This window comes from Diuraphis noxia, unplaced genomic scaffold (assembly GCF_037042655.1).
Source record: "Diuraphis noxia isolate RWA-SAM2 unplaced genomic scaffold, SU_Dnox_SAM2 contig0001, whole genome shotgun sequence".
Taxonomy (NCBI): domain Eukaryota; kingdom Metazoa; phylum Arthropoda; class Insecta; order Hemiptera; family Aphididae; genus Diuraphis; species Diuraphis noxia.
In genome coordinates this window covers 23,203,669-23,215,154 of record NW_028301711.1, presented here as the reverse complement: position 1 = coordinate 23,215,154, position 11,486 = coordinate 23,203,669, and the positions used below count along the sequence as shown (strand labels likewise).

The 11,486-nt window shown below is 30.2% G+C and overlaps 1 protein-coding gene across 1 annotated transcript; it reads left to right on the top strand.

Moving 5' to 3' along the window:
• The first annotated feature begins 5,227 nt into the window (after positions 1-5,227).
• LOC149060352 (uncharacterized) lies at positions 5,228-10,440 on the top strand. Its single transcript, XM_089217112.1, has 9 exons — positions 5,228-5,582; positions 5,799-5,891; positions 6,446-8,677; positions 8,738-8,848; positions 8,904-9,214; positions 9,277-9,409; positions 9,469-9,645; positions 9,727-9,831; positions 9,888-10,440. Exons 1-9 carry the CDS (start codon positions 5,423-5,425, stop codon positions 10,367-10,369), a joined length of 3,804 nt encoding a protein of 1,267 aa, XP_089073238.1. The 5' UTR covers positions 5,228-5,422; the 3' UTR covers positions 10,370-10,440.
• The last annotated feature ends 1,046 nt before the right edge of the window (positions 10,441-11,486 follow it).

The window sequence follows — 11,486 nt, the reverse complement described above, 5'->3', positions numbered from 1 at the left end:
TTTAAATGCGTAATATACCAATTCATCTGAGTTTAACCGCTAAGAGATTATTAATTCGATTTTCGTACGAAACAAATTTAAATTAAAACAAGTTTTTGAAATAACATAACTGTTACGGTGCCCCTATAGTATGACATTTAAAGGCGATGGCGATTCGACAATTGGAAAAAAAAATTTACGATTTTTTTCCATTACTGGCTGAATACGTTTTAAGTTACCGTTATCCGCAGGTGTAGATGTATTTTATCGTACCCAGGCTTAATAATTTTGTCAAAACCGGTACTGGAAAACAGGAATCTATTTCATTGATTTTTCACTGTGGGCCCAAACACAACACTCTGTACGATATCGATCGCCATTTCTTCAACAGTTTTCAGCACTTCAATAGTTAGTAGTTAAGTACTTCCTATATATAGTTGTACAAATATGAAATCTAATCGTTAATAATTAGTGATCTAATAGGACCCACGCTATATCAAAATATTATTTTGGAATTCATACTCCCATTGTAGTTAAGTACATATCAAGAGAACATAAATCTGTACAACCACCGTTTGTCTCTGAATAAATAACTGGTTTAATTACAACACATTTTAGTTTAGTTGACGAAACATTCAAACTCCTATAGTTGAGTAATGCCGTGATGGTGCTGTGACAGTATTACAGTTATTTTTCCGTTAATTTTGTTGAATTTGCATAATTTTTTTTTAACAACATTAGATATAGTATTATAAACGTTTTAAGTTAATAATGTGTATATTATGTGCATATTATAATAATATAATGGGTAATATTATGCACTGATTCCACCTTTTCAAACACCGTGATTGAAATTTGAAATTTTAGGATTTTGCTGGGAGTAATCGAGAAAGTTTATAGGGTAGTTTGAACTGCGTTTAAATCTCTATCAGTAGCTATATAAATAAAATCTTAACTTGAGGTACATCGAATACGAGATTCGCCAATTTAACGTCATATTTACAGCCCCCCCTAATATAATATAGTCATGATCACGAGTAACGCGATCATGTCGTGACTGACTCACTGACTGATCAACGTACAGCCTAAACTCCTAAACAATGTCAGTTATTAAGATTTAAAATTATCATGGTATCTTTATACCACTAAGTATGCACCAAAAAAAATTTTCTGACATTCGCAGTAAACTTTAAAAGTGGTCCTTATACAACTATTTTGAGATTAACGATAGCTGATGGAGATCAAACAATTTTTTTTAAATTTATGTACAACTAGTTAATCACGTGCACTTTGTTGTCCATTAAAAATGCCAAATCTATTTAATAATATGTTTTATTTTGTACGCAATGAATTACCCGACGTAAGTCTAGTAGACTCGGTAAGCAAATTGTGAGTGTTCAACTCTTTTTGGGTGTTACATCCTGTAGAAGCAAAGACTTTTTAAGAATGAATTGCCTGAAATAACGGTTAAGCTATACTAACACCGTTACAACAATATTCAACTTCTTTTGGACCATATAAATGTGTATTTTTATTTGTTTTTTCGATAAAATACTGACAATTCAAGTTTTCGATTGATGCATATATTTAAGTACATTTGGACACACCATAGTTTTTGCGTCATTAATGTCCTTCCCTTCGAAGTATCAAAATTCTTGTTTAAGCACCTTCCCGGGATGGACCAAGTAGGCCCAATTAAAAATCTATATTATCCAGAGAACCTCTTAAGCACATACCCAGACACACAATTTCATGAAAATCTGTCCAGTCGTTTAGCCATCTAGCATGAAAGATGTACATACAAACATGCAAACAGACATTTATTTGTATTTATATAAATTGTCGAAATTGGAATGGAAATACGATAATAGAAAATTTTAAAGTTTTGAATCAAATTGAATAAAATTTGAATCATATATTATAGAGTTGGCATTTTCAACTGGTAATGAAGTGCTTGGGATTAGCTAATACGTCATTATACAAGAATAATATTTTAAATTAAATTAAAATTATACTATGTTTGTGTATATGTAAAAATATATTACATCAATTCAAGCATAAAAAATATATAATTTATTCATGGAAATGTTTGTTGAAAAATTATTATATGAATGAAAAAAAAAGTTATAAGTCAATCATAGAAAAACTTTTATGAAAATAAATGCGAGTAGTGCATTAGCCATGGAAATATACTGTGGGCTCACTTTAATTTATATAGAAAAATATTGAGAAAAAAATGAGATTTTTACTTGTCACAACAAAAAACGTTGCATCGACATTGCCATTTATTGTAACCACAAAGGTACTAACAACTGCAGAAGTGAATCATCGTAATGGCATATATTATATTATGATTATATATTATTAGATGGATTTGAACATCATAAAGAAATTACATTAGTGATGCTACGAGCTTACAAAATATATATACTTAAAAAAAAAAAATGTGAAAATGCATTATGACAATTTAAACGCATATTATGTGATGTACGTTATAGCAAACATAATAAATGTTACTCACAAACAAATAATTATGTGTATAATAAAAAAATATATTGTGTCTTTGAGATGTGGTAAATATAGGTCGTAACACCAGTTTCGCTGTTTCAAAGCAGATGCCAAACAGTAACAATTTCTTATCATCAAGACCATGGGCAATTTTTCAGGCCCTAATTTTTTGGGATTGGAGTGTTTAAGTCGTAATAAAATAACAGTACTAACCGATAACCTACAGTATTTTTAAAATCTACAGTGTTGTTTTAACCGATGACACAGTACGAGTATAATACATTAATATTTATACAATCCGTTAAACATCTGTGCTGCAGTCAGTCACTGTTATGTTTAAAATTAATCAGTGGTTAATGGTCATTCAAAATAAAATAGATACACGTTGATATATTGTAATATAATAATATAAATATATAGATATAAAATAAAACACGAGGCGTGAACTTGAATATTCGTTTAAAATTGGATGAATGGAAAATATGTTTGGTAGAAAAATAATTAAGGAGTGTTGTATAAGTAGGTATAGCTCCAAAGCACGAATAATAAATTGAGTCATTTTTATGTCCTACGAACGCCTTTGTTGATGAGCTGGGACGCTGGGTTTAACTACCATCTAGACCGTTGATATCGGCGCGATGGTATAAGTAATTATATTATGATTGTTATTTAATTTTTTTAAGTAATATAAAATTATCTATGGTAAAACTATAAAAGAAGGGTAAATCACTCCACGGTCGTCAAAACGCATACAATTCTCAGATTATAAATCTGTATTAAGATTGCTCACTTGCAACATTCTTTTCTGGTATAATCATATAGATTACAAATATACAATATAGATTAATTTCAATCGTTGAACATCCGTCAAATATTTTATCCTTGACTGATGAATAAGATATTATTTTATAAATTGTTATGGATGTTACTGGTTTTATAGAAATCTTTTATATTTTTGTGAAAAATCGTTCAAAATCATTTGAATGGATCCAATAACGCATTTATTTGATTTTTTTTTCAAATGTATAACTTTAATAAAACATCGCAGTCCGCAGACGTCCACCGTAGGTAACGGAAAATTTGTTAAAACTTAACTTTCAACAGATGGGTATACCCTAAAACTTTCACTTTGATAAAACTATTGATATATTCAGGCACAATAAGGTTCATAGTGTTGTCGTGATCGTAAACTACGGAGTGTACAAAGATCGTGTGACTGACAAGAATATTATTATTCAGTGGTGTCTAATGTCTATATGGTTTATATTCTATAATAATATAGTTAAGGCTACCGGCTGACTACGCCGGCGTGACCGGAAAACTATAAAAATAAATGTGAGAATCCATTTGAGTGCAAATAATGGAATAACGTTTATAATAATAGGTAATAGGTATGTAAAATGAAAGACACGTTGACATACGCCTATTATACGGATGTAGGTGGTTAATTTTTATCTTGTCCCAGTAGAAAGTACCTATCTAATTCGTGTAAAACATATTTTTAATAATATATAGTATCTTCCAGATTCAGACTTTTTTAACATCAACCTAACCTAGGTAAGTTGTTTTAAACTGTATGGAAAGCAAGTAATTTAAGATAATAATCAAAATTTAGGTAGCATATTTCGACTTTCTCTTAATTTTTTATTGCTTGACCATTCGTTCTAAATTGCAGTACTTTAAAACTAAGTACACAAAATCAGAAATTCCCGAATTGAATAATAAAAGAAATATCTAGGAAATGTTTTGAAATTCATTAATTTAAAATCACCGCTATAAAACAATCTGTAGTGTTTATTGGTATTTATGTGATTTATTTTACATATATAGGTACGTTTCAGTTGGTTTTGATCCCAGTATGAATACTTATGAGTAACCTTATACTAAATATTACAACTTTAAGATGTAAAAATTCAAAATTTAATACATTTTTAACTACAGAATGATTCTAAAGAGTTCATAATTTTAACAAAATGTATCAAAATTTGAATTTCTTTAAACTCTGAGCGGAACGATGAATGTATTGATTTTATAATGATGTGATTTTGTAGTGTACATGATAAGTAGTCGACTTGATGCATCGATTTTTAACTACAGTAGTATAATTTGGGGCATTCTGGATCACCTCCCCCTTAAATTTTACATGTAAAAGGATAGGCACCTCAGTATAGGCAATTTCAGTACATGCACCTCCCAAACTTGTATGAATTACTCAATATAGGCAACCCGCAACACCTATTAACCTACATTAATCACGACTGTCTGGTACGTGACTGACATATATTTTTCCCCTCCCCACATTACCTCCCCTTTTATTTCCCCTTATGAAAGAATTTTTTTTTTAAATATAATATTCTGGTATACTATTATATTGATCCTTTGTGGTATTTTACGTATTAAAATATACACGATACCATATAGGAGACATTAGTCCACAATGACACCACCGCCACCACCATTGTTCGTTCATGCCACACACACACACACACACAAATTCGCACATAGTTACAAGTACACACATTCCATTCTATCCCTACCACCCTTTCTCACGCCTTTATCTCATTAACCGTCTACACACCTATAGAGACATGTCTGAATATTTTTGGTGATTACTAGCAAGAAATTAGTGCATTAAGTGAAACGAAATCAGTCCGTGTATTAACGTTCAAGTGCCAAGTCGTGTTTTTACAGAGTTCCGAAGTAGTATTAAAGTGTTCACAAATATTTTATAAAAATTAAATTATTTATTTTACTAAAGCTAACACCATAGTTTGTTTTCTTCTGATATTTCTAGTATTGTGCGTATGCGCTTATAAAATCATTTCACACTGATATTTAAAGAGCAAATATTTTACTATATTTCATTACCTATCTATTCGTTGAAGAGTCAAGTCGTGTATAGTTTTCTTCATTCAACATACATAAATACATAATCATGTTCTCATGTGGTATTTGTGATAAGACATTTACTAGGATCGGTAGTCTACACAGACATACCAAGTCACACGATGTAACCAATACGATTTCATGCAGTTTATGCTCGGAAATATTCACACGAAGAGATAACCTCATAAGACATACCAAAGAAAAACACCGTAAGTAATTTTTAAATACAATATTCAGATCTATTAGATAAATTATTCATAGTTAAGGCTACGTATTTCATGTTTAATCATCACAATAAAACATATATGCATTATAGATGCAATATATAAATATATAATAAAGGTGTTTAAAAAAAAAAAAAAAGTGTAATTTATTCAATGAATAATTTTTTTCAAGTATCTAATTAATAATAATGCTATTTTCAGGTTCAAGTATTGTAATTCAACAAGAACCAACCATAACCAAGCGAGAAATTCAAGATTTTTTTAAACCAGCTGAACATATTTACGATTATAATGGTAAATATATCATTCATATGTTTATTCACCTCCTATGATATAACAATAATATAAATATATATAATAAAATAATATTATGAACACCCCTCATATATTTACTAGTACTATGTACAAAAGTAAGTATATATCTAAAATAATCTGATAATATTTCAAATAAACATATTTAAAGTTATAATTAGTTATTATATTATTACGAACGTAGGCATTTTAAACATCTTATTATTAATATTATTACACAAAAGAATAATGTATATTATTGCTATATCTGAGACCTCTATATCATTTTTGTTTTTGCTTTTGCATAATATATACACACTACATATACATGTATGTAATACTATAGCTTCACAACTATCTCCTTTTATTAATATATATTTTTAAAAATCGTATTTTCTATAATATGTTAAACATATCACTAAAATTTTTTAAATTCCTAATTTTTCTTCAGATACTTTTATTAAAAAAACGTTTATATTTATAACAACAATTTATCTTTACACACATATTTCTATAATTTTTAGCATTATAATAGTAAATTATTTATTTTATTTCAGTTCCTTCGGCTTCAAATCGCAATGATCTTAAGCGTGTACATGCGGAAAATTCAAACGAAGCAGTAAATGCAAAAAAAACACGCATGACTATCGTTAAAACCCCCGGTTTTGTTAAGACTGGTTCATCGCTCTCTAATAAAATCATTTGGTATTATAAGAAAAATACAGATAATTTTAACAACTTCAGCGCATTTTTAGTATCATCAAAAAAAGACTTAATTCAATTACTTAAATCATCGTCGACAAATCACCCAATTAAATTCAACTTGAAACTCGAGGCAACGTTCAGTCGGCCAAACGTAGAGAATTCAGCAGAGAACCGTGCGTTTAAAACTTCAGCAAGAGAAATTTTTATGGATACGGATATCGACTCAATAGTAGAACAAGCGTTCGTAAAATTATTGGTCGAAGAGGATGTTTATACATCTAAAGGAAGTGGCTTTACTTTGGAAGCAATAGACGGCTTATTATTAGGACTATACAATTACACACCTATGGGGGGTTCGTCTTATATAACACTTCCAGAGGACGTTAAAAATAAAAAAGCAATTATCAATCCTCAAAACTCGGACCAACAGTGCTTCAAGTGGGCAATCCTAGCAAGATACGTTACGGATAATAACAAAACTATTATAACTGAAAATTATACATCGCTCGAAGATAAATTTAATTTCGATGGTTTAACATTCCCGACACCCATCACAGAAATAAAAAAATTTGAGAAAAATAACATGAACACGTCTGTCAATGTATTTGGATTAAAAAAAGAAAAGAATAAAAAACATATTATTTTCCCACTTAAAGTTGCGGATGAAGAAAAAAAAGATCATTTCGATCTACTATTAATTACCAACGGTGATAAAAGCCACTACACATATATATCAAATTTCTCACGACTAATACGCTCACAGAAAACTGCTCATCATGATAGTATCATTTTTTGCAAACGGTGCTTCACATCATTTGACACTCGACCCCGGAAAAATACGCTATGCGGACAAGCAGCACTTGATCAGCATAAATTGATATGCGGATCGCATAAACCTATCCTACCTCAGATGCCTGAGCCCGGTTCAATGTTGGAGTTTAGTGCATGGAACAAAACACAACGCCACCCCATAGTTATATATGCTGACTTCGAGGCGCTTCTAGTTAAATGTAACGAGAAAAAAGGAAAAAATACAACTGTAATTCAAAATCACGAGCCTATGAGCTATGGTTTTTTCATAAAGGCAGATGATCACATACCGAAAGAACTGCTTGAAGAATTTGAAATACCAACATCGCCAGTTATATACCGCGGAAGTAATCAAAATAAAGAGGTAGCAAAACATTTTGTACAAAGTATTGTGGAAATAGCAGAAAAAATATACAAACTGCTCAAAACCAACACACCAATTATAATGACACCGGAACAGCGATGCATACATGAATTATGTAAAGCATGTAATTTATGTAAAAAGGAATTTTCCAAAGAAAACCATAAAGTAGCTGATCATTGCCATCTATCGGGAAAATTTAGACAAAGTTTATGTAATTCATGTAATCTCAAGCTTCAACAACCAAATTTTGTACCGGTTTTCTTTCACAATTTAACCAACTATGATGCACACTTTTTGGTAACTGAGCTTGGATATGATACAAACACAATTTCTGTAATACCAAACAGCGAGGAGAAATTTATTTCGTTTTCGAAATATATCAACAACTCCTTCACAATCCGCTTTATAGATACATTTAGATTTATGTCCTCCAGTTTATCAAATTTAGCCAACAATTTAATAACACCAGACTTGGAGAAGTTCAGAGAGACGAGAAAACATTTTCCAATCGAAGACATGCCACTCGTTACTCGTAAAGGTGTTTACCCTTATGAGTATACGGATGGCTGGAGCAAACTGAAGGAAACACATCTGCCGAAGAAAACAGATTTTTACAGTACATTAACAGAAGAACACATTAAGGATGAGGAATATAAATTTGCAAAGACTGTTTGGAACCATTTCAACTGTCATACGCTTGGAGAGTATTCAGATCTGTATCTTAAAATCGACATCATGCTGTTAGCTGATGTGTTCGAGAACTTCCGAGACCTTTGTTTGACAACTTATAGCCTGGACCCGGCGTTCTACTATACTTGTCCAGGCTTTTCTTTTGATGCGATGTTGAAACATACTTCAATGAAGCTCGAACTACTTCATGACTATGATATGTTGCTGATGATCGAAAAAGGTAATGATATAATATTTTATAATATAATGTTATTATTTAATAATATATGATTTATTTTAGGTATACGTGGTGGTCTCACGCAAGCAAGTATGAGATACGCCAAAGCGAACCACAAAAAGACTCCAGATTATGACCAGGCAAATCCAAAATCATGGTTGATATACCAAGACTGTAAGTTTTTTGTAATTTTAATTTATTCAGTTAAATATATTTTTCTTAATTTAAGGCAATAACTTATATGGATGGGCCATGTCACAATACATGCCATACGGTGGGTTCAAATGGGTTGAACCAACACTCGACAAACTGAACAATTTGACTGATACTTCACCCATAGGAAGGATATACGAGGTGGATATATCCTATCCGCGAGAATTACATGATAAACACAACGACTTGCCTTTTCTACCACAGAACGGTATACCTACTGGTTCAAAAGTGAAAAAACTAATGGCAACATTAGAGTCCAAGAAAAATTATATTGTTCACTACCGTAATCTACAGCAAGCTATTAAAAACGGCCTTAAAGTAGATAAAGTAAGCGTTTATTTTACAACAATTCTGCGATGAAGATATTTTTAACATTATAATATTTAAAGGTACATAGAGTCATTGAGTTTAATCAGTCGGAATGGTTGGCTGATTACATCAACCTGAACACTGAGTTACGCAAGAAGGCCACAAATGATTTCGAGAAAGATTTTTTTAAATTAATGAACAATGCAGTATTTGGTATGTTATTATAAATGATCATTTTTCATTTTTCATAACATTTTCTTATGATTTTCCAGGCAAGACGATGGAAAATGTACGCCAACGTATAAAAATTAAGTTAGTATCCAGTGAAAAGTGTTTGCAGAAACTTATAAATAAGTCAACGTTTAAGCACTGTACAACTTATAACGAGAATCTAGCAGCTGTATCGCTAGAGAATAAGGAAATTAAATTTGATAAGCCAATATATATAGGTAACTATTACACACACACACCACAAATATTATATTTTAATGTTATTAATTCCAAATTAATTGATTATTTGTTTATTATAGGTTTTGCGGTACTTGAAATAAGTAAAACTCTTATGTATGAGTATCATTACGATGTCATGCAAAAACATTATGGTAAAAAAATAGAACTCATGTATACAGATACAGGTAAATATTTTAAAACCAACTTTATTTTCTTATACTGACTAACATTAAGTTTTTAGATTCACTGGTGTACCATATTATTACGGACGACTTTTACCAGGACTTGGCAAATAACGTCAATTTGCTAGAACGGATGGACACAGCAAATCTCCCGAAAGACCATCCGTGTTACATTGCCGAGAGGAAGAAGATCCCAGGTTTGTTTTCCGACGAGACGGATGGACTCGTTATGACAGAGTTTTGTGCGTTACGGGCAAAATCATACGCATATATTCTACAAGGCAAGGAGAAGATCAAAGCCAAGGGAATCCGTGGGCACGTGGTCAAGAATTACATGACATTCGATGACCATAAGAAGTGCCTGTTTGATGACAGTGATTTAGACGTTTACCATCAAAATGTCTCCATACGTTCATTCAAACACCAGCTCAAGACCATTAAATCCAACAAATTAACTTATAATAACTATGATGATAAGAGGATTATACTCGAAGACAATATACATACCTACGCTCATGGGCATTATAAATTTGTTTGTTAATTGTATTCATAAAAAATATGTATATATGCAGTTTATTTTATAGTAATAAAAGTCTTATATCTTATTTCAAATCTTGTTATTATTTATATTTCCTTTATAGATTCATTTGTTTACATTTGAATCAACTTACATTGCAAAGATACATAATAGGGTAGAAATTTGAGAGTATGTCACAATGATATTTAATATACATATCATTAAATGTATACGTGTTTGATAAAATAATTAATAATAAAAATGAAACATGCCGAGTTTTTTTTTCTTAGTACTAGTCGTTAATATAATTACTAATAATCACATACATATTTTATTAAATTCCATAATATAAATAGACATATTATATAAAAAATATATCATAATTTTGATAAAAGCAATAATAATTGACATACCTAGACAATGTTATCAAATTTGAATAAGTATGTTTTAAATTCATTGAAAACATCCTTATATAATACCCATATTGCTATTAAAAACATGCTCAAATAATTGTATTTTAGTAAATATATCGTAAATAACCTGATAATATTACAAGTATTTTTAAAAAACATACTTAAAGTACTCGAAAAGGTTAGTATTTTGAATTAGTATTAAAAATAATATGATACAATATATTATAGATCTATTGAAAAAATATCAACATAATAGCCATATTGTTATTAAAATAATTATATTATCTTAAATAATCTGTTTTTATCACAAATATTTTAAATAGGTAAGCCTAATTAAAGTACTCGAAAACACAAGTATTTTGAGTACCTATGGTAAAATATTTAAGGAATATTTTTAATATTTTTTACTTTAACCATGGCATTTATTTGATCGACATGCAATTAGTTAAAGGAAATGTCTACCATAGTGTTCTAAGTGTTCAGGTGCAAGCTATTAGTATTTCGATTTAAATATATAGTGGCTATTAAGAGTCTGCGACATCCTGGCGACACGGATGATTATTAGGCAGGTTGTATCTAATAGGAATTTATTTGATTGACGCATTGTTAGTTAATTAATATCGATACAGCGTTAAAATGATAATATTTATACCTAATTGCATATATTGTCTCCTAATGACAATACAGTGGCAGCCATTCGTACTTATAAATGTTTATTATGCAAAGAA

Bases quoted from the DNA above. Each gene is read 5' to 3' on its own strand.
- LOC149060352 (XM_089217112.1), top strand. From the start codon at position 5,423: ATGTTCTCATGTGGTATTTGTGATAAGACATTTACTAGGATCGGTAGT. The intron at 9,646-9,726 runs GTAACTATTACA...TGTTTATTATAG, and splicing joins TGATAAGCCAATATATATAG to GTTTTGCGGTACTTGAAATA. The intron at 9,832-9,887 runs GTAAATATTTTA...TTAAGTTTTTAG, and splicing joins ACTCATGTATACAGATACAG to ATTCACTGGTGTACCATATT.